The 19,096-nt window shown below is 50.3% G+C and overlaps 1 protein-coding gene across 1 annotated transcript in view; it reads left to right on the top strand.

Annotated features, from left to right (window-relative positions):
- The window catches only part of GYPC (glycophorin C (Gerbich blood group)), a 43,018-nt gene extending 25,409 nt beyond the window's left edge, over nucleotides 1-17,609 (top strand). The window contains exons 2-3 of the mRNA XM_027591467.1: nucleotides 15,985-16,041; nucleotides 16,901-17,609. Coding sequence (XP_027447268.1) covers nucleotides 15,985-16,041; nucleotides 16,901-17,097 — 254 coding nt within the window. The 3' untranslated portion in view covers nucleotides 17,098-17,609. The remainder of the gene's footprint in view (nucleotides 1-15,984; nucleotides 16,042-16,900) is intronic.
- Nucleotides 17,610-19,096: the final 1,487 nt, after the last annotated feature.

Genomic DNA, 19,096 nt, shown 5'->3' with positions numbered 1-19,096 from the left:
CTGGCCTGTTTTGATAGAGTCATGGTTTTTACATTTTTAAAATATTGTAAAAAAAACAAATAAAACAACAAATAAAACAAAGAAGAATATGAACAGAGACCACATGTGGTCTATGTAAAGCCTAAAATATTTATGAGAAAACTGGCTGCCTTCTGCAGGAATAGAGGAAGGAGCACATAGGCCCTTTGCAAAAGTCAGGGAAGGCTTCCCAGAGGAGGTGACATGATCTAAACTTGTTGGCAGAACAGGAGTTTGCAAAGGCCCAGAGTTGAGATGGCATGGTGCACGCTCAGGCCTCCCAGGAGCTTCCCTCCAGCCAGGAGGCTGAAACATGAAAAGCAAGGATAAAAGGCAAATTGAGAGGATTTTTACCTGAAATAAGGGCTGTAGGCATCCAGAAATTCTGAAATGTCAGACAGTGGAACTTGGACTAGATCATCAGCAGAAGAACCAACAAACATCTGGCCAGACCCAGCGGCTTGCATCAAACATCAATCAGAGGGAAGGGACAGACGTCTCAGGTTCTCAGGCCCCTTGTGGTCTAGACGCCACTGACTTTAGCCCTTGAATCATCAGAAGGTCCCTCTGGGGACTGAATGACCGGGGAGAGAAGAGCGGCTGGACAGAAGAGAGAGACACACAGAGACAACTTTGAGAGTATCCCAGGCCTCCCACACACAAGATACCAAGGACACACGTGCCCCAGCCCTCTCCCCTGTGGCTCAGTACTTCCCCCAATGACCAGACACTCTTCTCCCATGGGGGAGGATCAGCCTGGCTCCCTGAGGATGCTGATTTTCTCTCCCACGTTCTTGTGCCACTGGGCAGAGTGTGGAGACAGAAGCTACTTGCGAGGCACTGTTACCTGTTTCACCCTAAGAGCCCCTTCCTGCTAAAAAGCCCACATCCTGTTCTCTGGGCTGAGGCCATTGCCTCTGCTGCCTCTCTCACACGCGGCCACCGTCATTCTTAATGCTGTGCATGCACACAGGGGACTTGCCTCAACTCCTGCAATTCACATCAGCCACCAGCTCCTACGGTCACTCACTGGCAGGGGACACTACGAGTGACCCCGGTCTCCATTTCAGTCACCCTGCCTTCCAAGGGCCACCGGCACTCCTAGTTCGTGCCCATGTCCATTGCATATCTCCACTCAGGCAATTCCTCAGCCCAGGGGTGCCCCTGCCTCTGCAGCCTGGCCACTTCCCTTCCTTTCTCACCTCCTCCCTTCTGCAGCTCAGATTCTGCAGCCCATCACTGTGGTCCTTTGTTGTGTGTCCTCAACTCCTACCAGTAATCACTAGAAAGCATGTTCAAGCCCACCACTTCTCACCTCTCCCACTAGAGTCCAAGCCACCATCCCCACCATGATCCCCTTCCCCTGCACAGTGTAATCCTGTCAACACCTTAGTTCATGCTACTCCTTTGCTCACAATCCTCCCATGGCTCCCATCTACCTCAGAGTAAGAGCTGATGCCCATACAGGGCTCTCAAAGCCCTACGTGGTCTAACCCCAGTTCATGCTCTGACCCTGTCTTCTACAATTCATTTCATTACGGCCACACTGGCCTTCTCACTGGTCCTGAAATATGCAGAGCTACTCCCACCTTGGTGCCTTTGCACTTGCTGCTCTCTCTGTGTGTAGCACTGTTCCCCAGATACCCTCATCCTCCCCCCATTGCCTGGTTCAGACCTCAGCCACATGCCACCTTCTTCCTGATGCCCTCCTGGCTGCACTGTTTAAACTTGCAGCCCCCACCCTGGGCCCCATCCTCTTTTCTGCTTCATTTTTTTCTTAGCACCATCTAGCACACTACAGAGCTTATCTATTTCTCCTTTGCATCATCGGTATTTCTTCCCTAGAACGTGAACTCCAGGAGGACAAGACCTCTGAGCTATTTGTCTACTGGTGTCAACCAAGCTGGTTTGGGTTGAAAGTTCTCTTTGTCTTTTCTCATTCTCTCCTGTTGGCTCAGTCTAGATACATCCAACTCTTCCGTCCTGTTTGCCTGCACCCAAACGTGGCCATGGCTGCCAGCACACCCCACTCACTCACACACAAATACACGCTTGCACACTCTCACACTCACACATGCTCACACTGACCAGACCCACCTCAGTGCCAAGACCACAGCCCTAGTGCGTTGTCCAGCAAACCACCACCTTTCCCTGCCTCCACTCTCTCCAAGCCTCGCACATTCTGTAGAAGGCTCCATTTCAGTTTATCTCACTGGAAAAAAAGAAAAAGAAGCACTCCAAGCACCAAAAGCACATATAGAAATGTTTTAGCGGAGCTTTGCTGTGAAGGGCATGAGAAAGGGGCCAGGAGCAAGCGGGAGACAGGATATCAGGGGAGGTTTTCCTTTTCTTAAGCTTGGGGATGGTCATGCTGCCAGAGGTGATCTGGTGAGGGAGCCGATTCAGTGATGCAGGGGAGGGGAGAGGATCTCAGCAGAGTTTAGTAGGAGGTGGGTCTAGCACACACGCAGCCCATGGACAGCAGCAAAGGGAAAGCTGAGATCTTTCTGACACAGTGCTCCCTGCTTTCCTCCTGGTCCTCTGCCTTCTCCCTCCCAGGATGCCCTATGGAAGACCCCCTGACTCAGCTCTTCCTCTTTTTCCAGCCCTTGGCTGTCAATGCCATTGAGACCCTGGAGGCCCCAGCTGGCTCTCCAGCCCTTACTTGTCCCCCGAGCCCCAGGCCCTGTGTACGGTGGCCTACCCTGCACCTGTACTGCGACTTGAAGGCTCTCTGGGCATAGCTGCTCCCCCAGTCACACTGATCTCCCAGCCCCCCACCCCCAGTGAACGCAGCCCCAGCCTTCCCGCTCGGGCCAAAACCTTGACTCTTCCTCCTGTTTTCTTTTTTCTTATTTTTTTTTTTTTAATCTGCTCACCCTACATCTAATCCAACAGCAACTCCCATGGACTCCAATTCCAGACGTGTCCAAAATACCTCCATTCTTCCTCAGCAGCGCCACCACCGTGCAGGCCTAAGCACCTGCCTGGACCACAGCTGTAGTGGCTCCCAACCTCACCCCCAAGTCTGTCCTCAGCACGGCAGCCACAGCAGCACTGCTCAGATAGAAACAACCTGAACAGTCCTGTGGGAGACCCTCCCTGGCTTCTTCCCATCCCTCTCAGACGGAGGCCATACTTCTTTCTACTGTGGAGTGCCGCACCTTCTAGCCCCCCGGTCTCTGGCTCAGCCCAGAGCTCCCCAAGCCTGCCTGCCCTTCACACTGGCCAATGTCCAGCTGGAACACTCCTCTTTAAAATTCAGAATGAGCAAGGTTCATTCTCTCCCTTCTTCACCCTGTATGAATCAGCTCGGGCTGCTCCCACAGAGTACTGTGCTGTGGCCTGGAAGACTTCAATAGCAGATGTTTACATAGGGTTCTGGAGGCTGGAAGCCCAAGGTCAAGGCACTGACAGATCCTGTATCTGGTGGGAGCCTGCTTCCCCGTTCATAGATGCCCATCTTCTCTCTAGATCCTCACATGGTGGGAGGGGTGAAGGAGCTCCTGGGGTCTTTTTATAAAGGCATTCACCCCATTCATGAGGGCTCCACCTCCCAAAGGCCCCACCTCCTAATACCATCCCAGGAAGGGCTTTCAACATATGAATTTTGGGAGAACACAAACATTCAGTCTCTAGCACCACCCAAAAGCACTTCCTCCGAGAGGTCTCCCTGATCACTCTCACTCTCTTCTCCTTTCTGTCTCATAGCATCTGTCACCACCTGGCCTTATAGCATGGATCCACATTTTTCATGAGCTATTGGCTGCTCCCTCCTCTAGAATGGAAGACCCTGAAGACAGGGCTTTGTGCTGTGCACTGTGAGATAGGCAGGCTCTAAAACAGGAACACAGTAGCCATTCAGAGACTTTTGCTGGATGAATGATTCTGGAATGAGCTTTAGAATTAGACGGACCTCGATTTCAATCCTACAGCTTATCCACTGTGTGAACTCAGGCAAGTTACCCAACCTCTCTGAGCCTCAGTTTCCTCGACTGTAAAGTGATAGACATTATAACATCACCTCAATGATTCCTGTGAGAAACGGGAACAACACACGCAATCGTAAAATGAGCCCCCAGAATGGTGACAATGACATCATTATCCACATCAGGAAAGGAGGGTTTCAAGTAAGAAAGGAGAGCCTCAGGCAATCAGGATCCCTGGAGAAGTGGACAATGTGGAGGCCAGAGGGGTGGCTGGCCCAGGCCTCAGGTTGTGAAAGGGAGAGCATACAAAGGCCACATAGACCCATGGGGGTTTGCGGAAGTCTGGGAAGGTGACCTTGTCTCGAGAAAAGCTTCAGAGGCAGCCAGATGCCCAAGGTCACTGCAGGGAGAGGCTTTAAAACACCAGCCTCTGTTCTTTCCTAAGCTGAAGAGATCAGGTCTTCCTTAGGTCCCCATGCCTGAAATCAGGATTGGAGAGAGTATCACTGGCCTACTTCCTGGGTGAGCACTGTCATTCTGAGCCTCATACCTCATTGAGAAGCAGAACTGCTCCTTACAGAATTATCTTCCCCATCGTGGATCTTGCTCATCATCCATGTGCTTGACCTTGGGCTAGAACGGTCACATGGCTGAGAAGCTCACAAGCCACCCATCAGTGGTAGGGCCCGTGACTTAGAGACACCACTGCATCAGGCCAAGGAGGAGCCCTACAGGGCTGCAGGTCCTGGGAGCCTGGGTGTGTGTACATGTGTGTATGCCTGTGCACTCGTGTGTGTGTGTGTGTGTGTGTGTGATATAATACAGGAATTTCCATGAAGACTCAAAACTGAGGAAAGGGAACAGCGAGCATGCTTACATTCTAAACAGACACCAGACACATCCTAAGTGGAGTCCACACTCGGGCAAGCACGGTCACCCAGCTGTGGTCTCAGAGAGGCTAGATAGCCGCCCAGAGCATCCCTGAGGGCAGTTGTGGGAGAATACAACACTGCATTATCCTTGTCTCTCTAAGCAGATTTCAGTTTCTCTCTACCTCTCGCCAAGTGAGGAGGACCCGAGAGAGCCTCCAGAGCACACAGGGCTGGTGCTACAGAAGAGCTGACTCTGCATCCATCTGTGCAGCAGGGGCAGCAGCAGCACTTCCTAAACCTCCCCTGCTCTGCAGGACCAGGCCCAGGGGAGCTGGGTGTGAACCATCTGCAAAGCAGTCCACTCACAAGAGCTCCATCCAGTCTGGACAGGGGCCTGCTGAGGGGTCAGTCAGCTCAAGGCCCACCAGGATCAGAGGCAGTGCGGCGTGGACACACCTGCCTCAACTCTTCCCAGAGGCCATCACTCTGCCCTCGGAAAGAGCCTGCCCAGTCCAGGGCTCCCCTACCAAGACCAAACAACAGGTGTTGCCCGTTAGGTAGAAAGATGGTTCCCTCTGGCCTGGCATCTCCTTCCCACTGCAGCTCTGGAGGGGCTGAACTCAGAACTGATGGGAAGAGAGGAATTAAGGAGAAGAGGCCAGGCCCCCTTTCCCCTGCTGGGCAGACTGAGCACAAGTGGGTGCTTTTTAAAAACCATTTTATCTCATTGTGGTACCAACACTTACCATGGGATCTACTCACTTAACAAATGTTCCAGGGTACCATACAGTTGACTGTGGGCACAATGCTATATGACACAGCTCCGGAGCTTTCCACCTTTCTTTTCTGGAACTATGTTCATTGATTAACAAGTCCGCATTTACCCCCAGCCCCCAGCAACCGCCATTCCATGCTTGGATTCTGTGAATTTGACTATTTTAGATTCCTCATATAAGTGGAATTATGCAGCATCTATGCTTCTAGGATGAACTTATTTCACTTAGGAGCTTTAAAATGGGTATGAGACCAAAGCTTTTGTTGTAGACTTGACTCCCCCAGAAGGGACTGAAAAGTTATAGAATCAGCCCACGATGCAGTCCCCGGCCAAGAGCAGCTACACAGAGCATGTTCTGGCAGCGCAGAGGGAGGACAGAAGCTGTGTCCCCATTGTAGGGCCCCATCTTTTCCCCTGCCTGCCTCCCCTACACCTCAACTCAGGGCCTCCCTGCAGCAGACATTACCTATAGGAGACCAGAATGAAAATTACATTGTGACTGAGTAGTTGCTTTGAATATCCATATGCTTAACTGGGTGAGAGAATGTGTAAACTTGCTAACAAAGCTTTGCCATAGTCCATATGTATCTCATTTCCCCTGCAAAATAATGTGAAGTCGTGGTGGCAGCCCCATGCCAGCTCACAGAGCCCTCCTGGACAGATCAGGTAACAAGACAAGTCCAGATGGAAGGCTGTGTCCTGGGGCCAGGGCGCCACCAGCTCACATGGAAAGGGGAAGAATCCCGGGCTGGGTTGGTAACCCTGGGAAGCTGTGGATGCAGTGTAGTCGCTGTGGTCAGGGAAGCTGTTGAGCAAAGGAAGAACCAGACGGTGGTGACCAGGATGAGCATTCAAGGTCATTTCCAACCCAAAGCTGCTGGGAACCCATCAACTGATAAGGACATGCTCACTACAATGTCCACAATAGATGATATTAACTCCTCCAACACCCTCCCCACAGACATGTTGAAAGACGAGATGTTCTGTGACCCTGAGGTTCAATCCCAACTCTCCTGAGGTTACAATGGTTGGCTTTCAGGGACTACAAGGATCTTCCCCGATTGAGCTTTCTGACACCCACACAGCTCAGTGTACCTCTCTGCAAGGCAAACTGGAAGTCATTGCTTCCAGACGCTAAACCCCACTACTTCTTTATAAATAGAAGAATAGATACAGACTCCAAAAATGTAGGGGTAAAATCATTGATGGAAGATTCACTGTACTTGAAAAAAAGAAGCAAGAGATATGGATGAACATGAAGTGACTGAAGATGGCCATGGGGATAAGGAAAAAAAGAAGAGATGGAGGAAAGAGGAGGCCAAGAGGGGAAACTGAGTCTGTGCATTTCCATTATAAGGTCCCTTCCCCTGAGACTGAAATTAGAGGGACAACCGAGGCCTCCCTTCAAAGAATCCTGCCCAGAGGACTCTCAACCAGTCTAGGAAGTGAGAGGGACCCTACCAGTGTCTTTAGGAAAGTACTCAAATCCAGGGAGCCTTGCAAGGCCAGCTGAGTAGAATACCCACAATGACTCAAGAGAAGCTATGCAGCTTCTATGAAGAAGCTATGCAGAATCTATGTAGCTATGCCATCACATTTCACATGTGAGGAAGCTGAGGTTAGAAAGGACACAGAACTCCCGAGGACAGTCTGGGTTGGTCTAGGCAGGAGCTCGGTCACACTGCAGGACTGCCTCTTGCTCTGGATCTCACTCCTTCAGACACAAGCAAAACCTGTGGTCTAGCAGCTGCAGAATTTCTCATATCCAGGCTCTGACTCGTTCCCTGAGAGGGCTGGAGCTTGCCTTTGTTTCCACCTGCAGAAACAAGGGTGTCTGTGAGGACTTTTGGGCTCAAGCCACATCTGGAACTCCCCCATCCACATCTGCAGCCCAGGGAAAAGGCAAGATGAGCTGGGGGTATTGAATGCACTTGCAGTTTTCCCCAGTGTGCACCTCTTTATTGGAAGGGAAAATGTCTACCAGGTCGGGCAAAGGGTATGTGAAAACAGGACTCAGATCTTTGAGAAAGTACAGCCATAGTCCCACTGTCCAGTGATGGCTCACAGTGGCTTTTGTGGGGAACACTGCAGAGGGGATGCAGACACCCCATGGGGTGTGGGGCAGGGCAGGCAGGTGGGGGCAGTTAGGAGGGAACTTTGTGGACCTTACAGCCTGAGGCTTTGAAGATTCTGTGATGATAGCCAGTTCTGAAGATTCACTCCCATTTCTTGATCTTAAAAGTAACATGTTTATCGTAGATGATTTGGAAAGTGCAGAAAACTGTATGTTAGGAGAAAATAATACCACCCCTAATCCCCACCCACCAGCCAAAAGCCACTACCCCAACATGCTTTTTCCTTTGATTCCTTTTTCATAGGTTTTTTTTTTTAATATTGAATGTAATTTATATTTACAGGAACCTGTTTTTTCCCCTTAAATCATACTGTAAGCATTTCCTCCTGTCACTAAGGATTTCCATGCATCACTTCAATAACTGCATAATATTCTATCATATAAGCATATCAGAATTTACATAACCAATTCCCTAATGTGGAACATTTAGATTGTTCTCTCTCCCTTTTATTTTCCATTTTAAACCAAATTGCAGTATACTTTCCTGAGCATGAATTTTTGTTTCTTTTTCAGATTATTTCGCTAGGATCAATTACTAGAAATGGAATTTTTTTTTCTCAGGGTGACACATTTGCCAAACAGTGTATGAGAGAATTAAAGGTGGCCATTTTTGAAAATCTCACTTGGAGGCTATTTTGAAGTTGTTGGCAATGGTGATAATGGGGACGATGGTAATAATCCAACAGCCAATCTGTGCTGGCCACTGCCCCAGGGGCTCATCACACATCAACTCACAAGGAGCCTACATAGCTATGCCATCACATTTCACATGTGAGGAAGCTGAGGTTAGAAAGTCCACAGCACTCCCCAGGATGGTCCAGGTGTGGTCTAGGCAGGAACTCAGACGTGCTGCGGGACTGCCCCTTGCTCTGGACCTCACTCCTTCACCTGAGTGAGGTGTGTGTGCACACTGTGACACAGCCAGTGTGCACACCTCACAGGTAAGCAGGTAAGCAGGCACTCAGCCGCGAGCCTGGCAGGCGGAGGCTTCCTGCACCCTCACTTCCCCCCAGTCTGGATGGAGCTGAGGCTGGAATAAGTGTATCCAAGGCCTTCTGTGCTCCAATCACTTCTGCAGGAGCTCAGAGCTAGGAAGCCAAGCAAACGCTGATTGGGATACACTGTCCCCTCTTGGCTTCTCAAAATATCCCTAAGCATCCATTCCCTTTGCCACTTTGGTTCCCCAGACACCTTTCTTTGGAGAACCACTTCCCTGCTGCATCATCAGAGCCCAGGGATACTGAAATAAATCAACAGAGGTTGTTTGTCCTTCCAGAGGTCTCACTGCAGGCACTCAGCATGCAAATGGACATCCAAGGGGCAGCTGAGACTTTCAAAGTTTCCAAAGAACAAGGCAAAGGAGACTACAGTCTCCTGATCAGGCATTGATCAGAGGCCAAGTGTACCTACCAGACGCTGGCACAGGACCCTCTGTCCTCTCACCCAGCTCCAGTCATGGGAGCAGCCAAGGGAGCCAGCACAGGTGACAAATTCTCACAGTAACCACTATGCCAGGTCTGAAACTACATCAGCTGGCTCCTGAAAGAAAGGACGCTAAGCTCAGAGTTGTGGCCAGGGCAGCTGGGAGTGTGACTTCTTATTTTCATTGCTAAGAAAGGACCATCCCCCCACAACTTCCATTTACTGAAGCCTTATATCACCTCCTTGCAAAGAGGAGGTGTGTGATAGCTTTGGAACTGAGCACGTGATCTATAAGCCACTAACTGTCATGAGCTCAGTGGTTCTCAGAGACAGGCTCCTGGACCAGCAGCATCAGCAGCACCTGGGAACATAATTAGCAATGCAAATTCTCAGGCCCACTCTTGGTGTGCTGAGTCAGAATCTGAGGTGGGTGCAGTGATCTGCGGTGTCACAAATCCCCCAGGAAATCCTGATGCACACTCAGATTGAGAACCCATGCCCTAGCTATCAGCCCCCACTAACCCCTCAGGAAGAGGTTTTGCTCTCTACTTTAGAGTAAAAGGAAATAAAAGGAAGGTCCAAGAGGTGAGCTAACTTGCCTGAGAAGTTCTGCCTTCCAGCACAGGTGTAGTCCTATCTCATAGGGCCTTGTATCTGACAAATGATGACCAGGTACCACAGCAGTTAGGCTCATGAAGAGGTCCTCCTGCCCCACCCAGAAGTCATGACCACTCTGCTATGGACTTGCCCCCCATGTCCTCTCACCACTGCACCCAGTTCCCCATGCTGGCATTGCCCACCCCACCATCTCAGTAGGTCAGTCTTGGGGGCCCCCTCTTCCTCCAGGAACCCCTTTCTAAGAACATCAGAGAACTACGCTTTCTAAACTTACCCACATGCATTTGTCTCTGTTACACAGTAAGCTCCTTAAAGGTAAGGGCCCTGGTTTAAGTAGAGAGCACATCGCTGCAAAATAGTAGGTGCTAGAGAAATGTTCCTGAGGACAGAAAGAACAAACAAAATCATGAGCATCCGCACTGTCAGAGAACCTGGGAGTCCTGGGGCTGAGTCTGATGGGTGAGTCCCCTCTGCAACACCCCCGGGCATATCTTTATTGCTCATTTTGACACTTTACCACACAGACAGTATTGGCGGTCTCTTTACTCATAAACATGTTAAATCTCCTCCACCAAGTCATAAGCTCCCTGGGGGCACACCCCATCCTCTCTACATCCCTGGGGCTGGGTAAATGCTACCTGCTCAGCCAACATCACTGGCTTGCAAGAGAAATGGATAGACAGTGAATAATAAGCTATCCATTTATTATTGTGTAGCGCTGCTATCCTGAGACCAATTCTTCCCCAGCTGTAGCTTAAATGCTATATCCTTTCAGGGTGTGATAACAACAAACCATCAAAGAAATGGAAACATGGTTGACCTTTTTCCTACCAAAAAAAGAAAAGTCAGTTAATAAACTTCAGTTGTCAACTGCTTTCTGCTTGGCCTGCATAAGAACTTGGAGGCAAGAATCTAGCACAGGAAGAAGAAACTCCAGTGGGAGCTAAGGAGCATCTTCTATGGCCACGAAGTTTCCTGTCCCTCCCACAATAGCTGATCTCCTCCTGAACCCAAATCAGACTCACGCAAAGCCATAGTCGTGGGAGAACGACTTTTCTAAACAGATCTATAGTTTCTTTGAAATAGAATGCTCTGGGTAAGTGGCCAGAGCTTGGCAAATCATCAGGTGATGGTGTGGACACCTCTGCATTGCTGTCATCGACACGATTGTCATGGCAGTAACTCTCCAAGGACTCCATGACAAACCCCTATTCTCCTTCATGGTTTTAAAGCTGAAATAATCTTCCTCTTCCCACAACACTTCGGCCTCCTGATTCAAAGCCATGCTCCCGCTTGACTCAAAGGAACTCAATCCCCCAGAGGCCTCTGCCCTGGCTGGAATTCTTGCCCCTTTGCTGGCCCAGGTGGACGTGGGAAGCAGGGAACAGGCTCTTCCTCCATAACTCCCGAGGCACAAGGAAAAACCAGTAGAGGTGGGCAAGAGGTGTAAAGACAACAAAACCTTGCAGGGAAGAAGAGAACTCCTGACACAGCTTCATCAGAAAATACAGAAGAAGGGAGGTTCTTGGTGGCCACAGAGGGTCAACCTGTGTCTTTGGGGCCAGTGCCTGACCACTGCTCTCTGTCAACATCTGAGAACCCCCAGGGTCCAGCTGCTGCTAAAGTCCTGCGTCCTGTTGGTTGTGCCCAAACTGCCAGCTGGAACTGGGAATGTCGCCTTCAATGAGGGGCAGCACTTGCGTGCCCTGCTGCCTGTGACTGGAGGACAGATGGCCGGCCACCCTGTGGACCGTATGTAGAATCAGCAAGTGTGTAGCCACAGCCAGGTTGCAGACTGCACAGGAGAAAAGCCAGTCCCAGCACTTTGGAGGGCACACACTCTGGTGCTAAGTTATCCTTGGTTTGAACACAAGTTCTGCCTTTTTTTGGCGGTGAGAATTTGACACATTATTTGACCTCTTTGGGCATGCATTGCATTATCTGTAACTTAAAGGAAGGAAGAAACTTCCCTTTTGCAGGCTTGCTGCAGGATTAATGAGGGAGCTTCCACAGAAACTTTGCCCGGTGCCTGTGCCTAGTAAATGCACAGAGAACCTGGAGAGTGCTTCTCCTCCTCCAGAGGCTCACAAGGCTGAACCCCCAGGCTATGTGGCCTCATCTCCAGAATCAGGGAGCATTCCTCCCACCCACCATCCCACCCCTGCCCCTGTGGGAGGGCAGTTTCCCTGAACAGGAGTTTGGGGCAGTAACAGCCCTTCCCTTTCCTCTCCCTCTGGAGAGTCATCAGCTCAGCTCAGCTCACAGGAAGCATCTGTTATCCCTGCAGCTGGCCCATGGCCCAGGCCCTAGCCTTGTGGTGAGGGTTCAGAAGCTCAGAGCTGTCACACAACATGGCCATCTTACCGCCATGACTCATACCAGCTTTTGTCAGAGTGAAGCCGTGCTTTCTTGGCTATCTGCCTACTCCCTTGAACTCAACCCTGAAGGACTAGGGATTTGTTTTATTCCCTCTTATGGTGCTGTGGTTTAAGCCATCTCCTCCAAACAGTATGGTAAATGCTTTTGGTGTGTGTGCGCAAATGAAATCAAAGCCCCACCAAACAGTATTTACCCTGGCTGCCTTTGATAGGGCCTGATGGTTTCTGAACACCTCTCTCTCCCTCTCCCTCCCCCCTAGTTAGGACCCACCAGTGGGTTGGGATTTACTGTTTGACAAACACTGCCCTAAATAAGTTGTATGTCACAGTCACATCTCCCAGGGAAACCATAAGCCCCCTGAGGTTAGAGACTCATTCTCTGTTTCCTGGAACTTCCTCCATTCCTGTGGTAATGCTGGGAACTCAGAGACACTCAGCACCCAGATGTTGATTTACTGTCAGCCAAGACTGTGCTGGGAATCCATGACCAGCATCCATCCTCTGCCTGGACTCACAACATCTGTTAGCAGGTCGTTTAGGTGGCTGGCACTGAATTATGTGCAAACCAGAGTAATAATAAGAATGAGATCAAACTAGTGGTGACAGGATGTGAGGGCGATCTGGCTGTGACATCTGTCACCCCACTGATTGCCAGGGTTGATTCGGTGGATCTGGCTATCAAGGCGGGTGTCCCCTTCTTCCCTCACAGCTCCATGTGCGTCCCTCCCAAAGCCGCGCCCTCAGCAGACGAGAACAGCCTTCCCTGATAGAGGAGGACTGTTCTTTGGTCAAGGGTATATGAGTAGCTGCATTCCCCTGCTAGTACTTAGGACCAATTTTAGGAGAACGTGGGGTGGTCAAGCTTCCAAGACTCCAGCTACATCCAAATGAGATGCCATATGCGGCAGTCTGCCTTTCTTAAAAAAAAAAAAAAAATAGTGGCAACAACTCAGTAAACACCTATTCTGAGCTATGTGCCATGTAGGTATTGTCTCCATAACGTATATAAAATATCTATCATGTGTGGGTATGTCATTTCTAATCCCTACCACAGGGAGGATATTGTTAATCTTGTTTTACATACAAAGAAAGTAAAGCCAGTCAATATTAAATATTTTGCTGAATACACTGCTGTGCAATTTCACGCCAAGACTTGAACCAAAAGCTGTCTTCACGAGGTGGACAGTGCAAAGTGCAGTTTGATTCTCAGTTCCCCCAAAGGGACCAGGTTTTCAGATACTATTCAACAACTGTTCTTAGGTGCCAGGTGCATAGTCGAATGCTGGGCATAGAGCTGTGACCAGGGCAAACATGGTTCTGGAGCTTGTAGAGCTTTCTCTGTGGTGGGGGTGTTGCAGTCTTGAGGAGATCCAAGAAGGAAAATCACAGGCTACCTTGGATCTCTACAGAAGGGTTGAGGCCTCCCATGCCTATCCAATCTCACTTCTTATGCCATCCCTATCTTCCCAGACAGGCCTGAGCTTCCTCCTCTGTGCCGATTCTGACCTCTGTGACTGTTCCCATCATGCTGAAGTGTCACCACCCTGGGGGCAATCACAGTGTGCCAATTCAGCTCCACACACCTGGAGGGGTGGGGCATGGATCTCAGGTGTCCCTGCCCTCCGTGCTCCTGAATGTGTGTGAGTTCAGAGGGAACGCTGCTAGGGGCTCAACTGGTGACCCCTCAGAGGCCAGAGATCCCTCCTGCTCTGTAGTCCACTGGCCTGCCCAGGAGGGCTTCCAGTGTTCCAGTATATAGGTTTGGGTACAGGGTCCCAAACACAAGCTAGAAATTCACCACAAGGGGCTCAAGCCAAATACCTCATCTAGTTCTTAAGCAGCCAACACAGACTCCCCACTGGGCAGTGCCCGAATGGTTAAGCACACTGACTCCAGGTGGCCTCCGCCTGAGTTGGTGGACTCCTGACTCTCTTTTAGCTATATGATTCAGGGAAAACAGTAACACTTTTCTGGGACTCAGCTTCCAAATCTGTATGATGGGAATAATAATCACTGCTTCCGAATGGGACTCAGCTTCCAAATCTGTACGATGGGAATAATAATCACTGCTTCCAAATGGGACCGCCCTGAGGGCTACATGAGTTAAAACCTGGTAAATGCTGAGGATGGTACCAGCACATAGTACACAACTGTGAATCATTTTTAAAAGAAAAGGAAACAGCAGTCCCTTCCCTGACTGGGTTGGACTAACTGGCATAAGAAATGCTGGTCTTCACCTGGAATATTCCAAGTGGCAATCCGGGATATTTGAACTTCTGTGACCATCCACGTGGACTTAAGGAAGGGGCCACTCTTCATTCTTACTGAAGCATTCTGTGCTTCGTGACTGAAGAGGGTCTACAATGCCAGTGTCTGAATCCACTCATGTAGGCATGTATACACACATACATGCATTTATTTACGCAGTATTATTCAGTAAATGTTTATCGAGTACCTACTGTGGAGCAGGTGCCAAATTCTAGGTCACTCTTGTCCACCCTGGAGTCCGATGCCACTTGAACTTCCTGCCCCACCAGCCTCCGTTCTCACTGTGGTGAAGCACTTAGAAGCTGACCCCACTGCTCCTACTGCCTTCCCCTCCCGCCCTTGCCCTGACTCCTGCTATGTGCCCGCTCAGTCTCTTTGTGGGCCTGAGGACTTCTTTTAACCTCTTCCCCACCTCCAGGCTCTGGGCTGGTTCTTCTCCTCCTCTGCCTCCAGCCTGGAGCCTTTGCTTCGCTCCCCACACTGTCCTTCTTGGCACCGCCACTGGTTTCTTATCAGAAAAAGGCATCTGGAAGCTGCCGCTGGGGAGAATGACCTCATCTCACCATAATTAAAGTGATTATCTGAGCGGAAAGGACTATAATGAAGTAGCCTTCTCTGTTTTAATGTGCATAGCTGTTGTAATGGGAACATGGGATTTCCATGTTAACACTGATATTTCTGTGGTCTAATAAATCCTTCCTCTCACTCGTCTCCCAGAGGAGAGAGGAGGCACTCTGTGCAGCCGCTGGAGGTGATGTGCAGGTTCCTGCTGTCCTTGAGATGCTAGCCCTGTGGCCAGACCATAGCACTTTGGAGAAATGCACTCAGTAAATTCGTAGCGCCCGAGGACGGCCCTTCCCACAGAAAAGCTGATCAGAGACCCCAGAGGGACTCTGGGGAGGAGCCTCCAGACAGGAGCCCTCCTGGGAGGGGCATCTTCAAGGGAGAAAAGAGAAAGTGCACCCCAGAGGTGAGAGTCTGAGCTAAGTCTGGGCCCACCATTGAGCGAGCTGTGTGATCCTGGGCATGTCACTCTCTGACACTCAGTGTCGCACTTGTGAAATGAGCTAGTAATACCACACACCTCATGGAACGGGGTATCAAAGACCATATAATGTGACGGGTCAAAGGCAACTAAACCAACACCTGGCATGTACAGACGCTCCACATGTGGGGACACTTCACAGATGGTCTGTTTTTACCATTATGGTGAGAAAAGCTGAGGTCCAAAGGCAGGTGGTGCTGGCACCAGGCATATTACTGCCCACTTTCATGCCCACCACCGAGCCTGTCTACCCAGTGTCTGCCCAGTGCGGGAGCCCATCCCTCGTCCCACTCGCATGGTTGCAGAGACGCCAAAACTGGGGCTGCCTCCACCCTGGTTCACACGTTCTCCGCAGACCTGCCAGTGGCCAGGCAGAGCCAGAAGCCTGTCCAGGCGCACCCTCCTGTCCACTCAGCCCATTCAAGAGCTGTGCGCCTGTGAGCAGGGGGTGCAGGCACGGCCGGGGTGCTGCTAAGTAAGGGAAGACTTTCTCTCCCCACTAAGGCTCTTCTCTTCTGTTCACAGAACTGGACCCTGGCCCATTTTTCCTCTCGTTGGGGGCGAACATCGCCATCATTGCAGGTGAGCTGTCCTGGGCCTCCAAGCCAGGAGGGTCAGAGGAAATGCCCAGGGGAGAGAGAACCCACCATCACTCCCAGGGTCTGAGTGACCTGGGCTCTATTGCTCAGACTTCAAGCTTCTTCTCCCAACTCCTCATGAGTCCAGACAGAAATGAAGGACTGACTTCTGCCCACACCCCATGCCTTTGCATGGCGTCCTCCAGAATCCTCTCCCTCTTCAGTCGTTTGCTTGGCTGATCCCTGCTCCCCTGCCAGGTTCATGCAGCCCTCACCTCGGGAGAGTATGCTGGAGCTAAGGTGGGGTGATGAGCAGTGAACCACACTCCACCCAACCTGTCTCAAAGTTTTCCCATGGCCCTGTCTTGTTCCCCAGTAGTGCACAGGGGGCAGCCACCAGGGCCCAGCCTTCTGGGCACTTTCCTGGTTTTACTACCAAGTCTTGTGTCCCAGGAAACTTCTCAGTTGGGATTATTCTGGTTTTAAAACTGAAAGTCCTGAGGCCCATGAACCCCTCAGTTTTAGGTAAACCCATGGAGTTCATTCTGCAAGTCATGCACCGAGGTCTGCCTTCCTCGGTAGATTGAGCGCCCCTGAGTGAGGGTCACTTCTGGGATCCTATTCCAGCCTCAGTCTGCACCACTCTGAGTGGAGGGAAGGGGAACAGGAGGGGTGAGAGAGGTAACTCAGATGGGTAAAGATAAGGGTGAGCACACACTAGGCAGGAATAGGCCAGCCTGTCTGGGGTTGGTGTTTGTTGTAGCAGAGTGTCTGTCCTGACACAAGCCCTGTGCGTCCTGATGCCTGCCCTCAGTCCCAGACGCCTGCCCCAGACTGAGCCATGCATTGCTTCCCTCCTGCAGGTGTGATCGCCGCTATAGCCGTCGTCCTGATCTGCCTCCTCATCGTCATGCTACGCTACATGTACCGACACAAGGGCACATACCACACCAATGAGGCCAAGGGTACAGAGTTTGCTGAAAGTGCGGACGCAGCCCTGCAGGATGACCCCTCACTCCAGGACACAGGTGACAACAGCAGAAAGGAGTACTTTATCTGAGGGGCACCAGGCCTCACCTCCCCCAATGCCTCCTTCAACTCCATAAGAGAAGATGCATCCCACACCCCCACCCTGCTATCTGCACCACCAGGCAGACCATGAGAGCACCCACCTCATCCCAAAATACACACCTGGCCTGGAAACAATAGGTGCCAGCCTGGGGAGAGAGAGGGAAGAAGGAGGAACTGAGCCACGAGAGGCCTGTCCCAGGCACCAGGGGATGCAGTGGCCACCCAGCAGGCCCGCCTTTGATCTGCCAGAGGAAGAAAGTCTGAGTTCTCCTGGACAGTGCAGTTTGTCATCAGCATGGTGTGAAAGTCCTTGCTGGGTGGGTGGGCCTGAGGCCTGGGGAAGCAAGGAAGTGAGTCCTCTGTAAGCTGACTGGGGATAATGGCATCAAATGTCAGTCCTTGACATTTGGGGGGAACAGAAGGTGCCAGAGCTAAAAGGCACCTTTGTCTCCCATTGATCCAGCTCTAAATGATTGGAAATAAATTTGAAATGTAACCAAGCATTCAGAGTCAAACAACATTACTGTAATTGTCTACAGAAAGATAACCACCACCCAGGCCTTGCGTTTCACTGGTACGACTTCGTGCTCTCTGCTACAGTCTGCATGTGTGGGGCTGGGACCATCCACTTCCAGCCCCATTGGCCTGTCCTCAGCATAGACATTGCAGAGGGCTCCTGGGCCCCTGAGGGAAGGAGGGACCAGTGACCAGATTTCTTTTTTTCCTTGTGCAGGCACCAGCTTCATAAAACAAATGTAAGAGCGGAATGTTCCTCTAGAAATAATAGGCTGCCCCAGCTGCCTGGGCACTGGCTGAAGCATTGATTTTTTTTTTTAATGCACAATATTAGAAAAATTACACCTGTTAAATAACTATGAGTGAACCAATCTTTCCCATAATAACAGTTGCTAGAGCACAGACTGCAGAGTGCCATCCCTCTGGGTTTGGGCCCCGGATCCCCCTTTCCTGGTCCTAGGATCTTGGGCAACTTGCTTGACCTTTCTGGCTTCAGTGTTCTCATTCCTCAGGTAGACATGATTCCATGGTAGTGAGGAGGAAACATTTTATTCTACTCTTCAAGATCCTTCCAGCTGGTCTAAGAATCAAGTTGACATGAAACAGATTGGAAAAATCAAACCTAATTTCCTAAGTCCTGGGAATCCACATAAACACGGGATTCCAAAAACAGTCAGGCAAAATGAGGTATATAGGTCATCCTGACTAAGGAGAAGAGGGTAGAGGTCTGGGACTTTGAAGGGAAGGAAGGTCCATTCACAGGAATGTAAAAAAGAGTAAATGCTTGGTAAATAAATGTTTGCTGGACCCCTCAGGAACAATGGGACACAGAGAGGAATTGTAACACAGACTTTGCTAACCTCCTCCCCGCCCACCTCCTCTGGTTATATTATAATGTAGTTACCTATGGCGATAGTTCCCTTCCTGGAGTAGGTCCTCTGTCTCAATTCTTTTAGGCAGTTAAGGGGAAGGTCAGAGTTTCTTCCTGAGCCTTTTGGGCCTTGATTGTTTCCATCTCAAAATAATCTGCATGCCAAAGTGGCCCAAACTGAGGGACTCATTCTGAACCCATATGGTACCAAGTCTTAGGGTTGATGGCAGGAACAAATGTGTCAGGTGCTCAGTGCAGTCTTCCAGTGTCAATAATTGGCGCTAGATATGCAGTACATATGTATTGGTTAATGAAAGTTCCTCATTGCACCACTTCTTAAGATTTCCTGAAGAGAAATAGCTGTCATTTAAAATGAATAACAGGGAGAGAAGATAAACTTAGTAACCATCCTTTTTTGTAAGGGTCTTTGTAAGACTCCCAGCAGCTCCACAGTCACTCAGAAACCAGCATTTCCAGGTTTAAGACTGCAGCCCAAGCTGCAAGGAAGTCCCTGTGACTCGGGTTTTTTGAGGCTGCAACATCTACACCTGGGAGTCAGCAAAAAGGTCCCCCATCATTCTCCCTATGGGAATAGTAGGAT

The sequence above is a fragment of the Zalophus californianus genome, chromosome 3, assembly GCF_009762305.2.
Source record: "Zalophus californianus isolate mZalCal1 chromosome 3, mZalCal1.pri.v2, whole genome shotgun sequence".
NCBI lineage: Eukaryota > Metazoa > Chordata > Mammalia > Carnivora > Otariidae > Zalophus > Zalophus californianus.
This window is presented reverse-complemented; position numbering and strand designations above follow the sequence as displayed.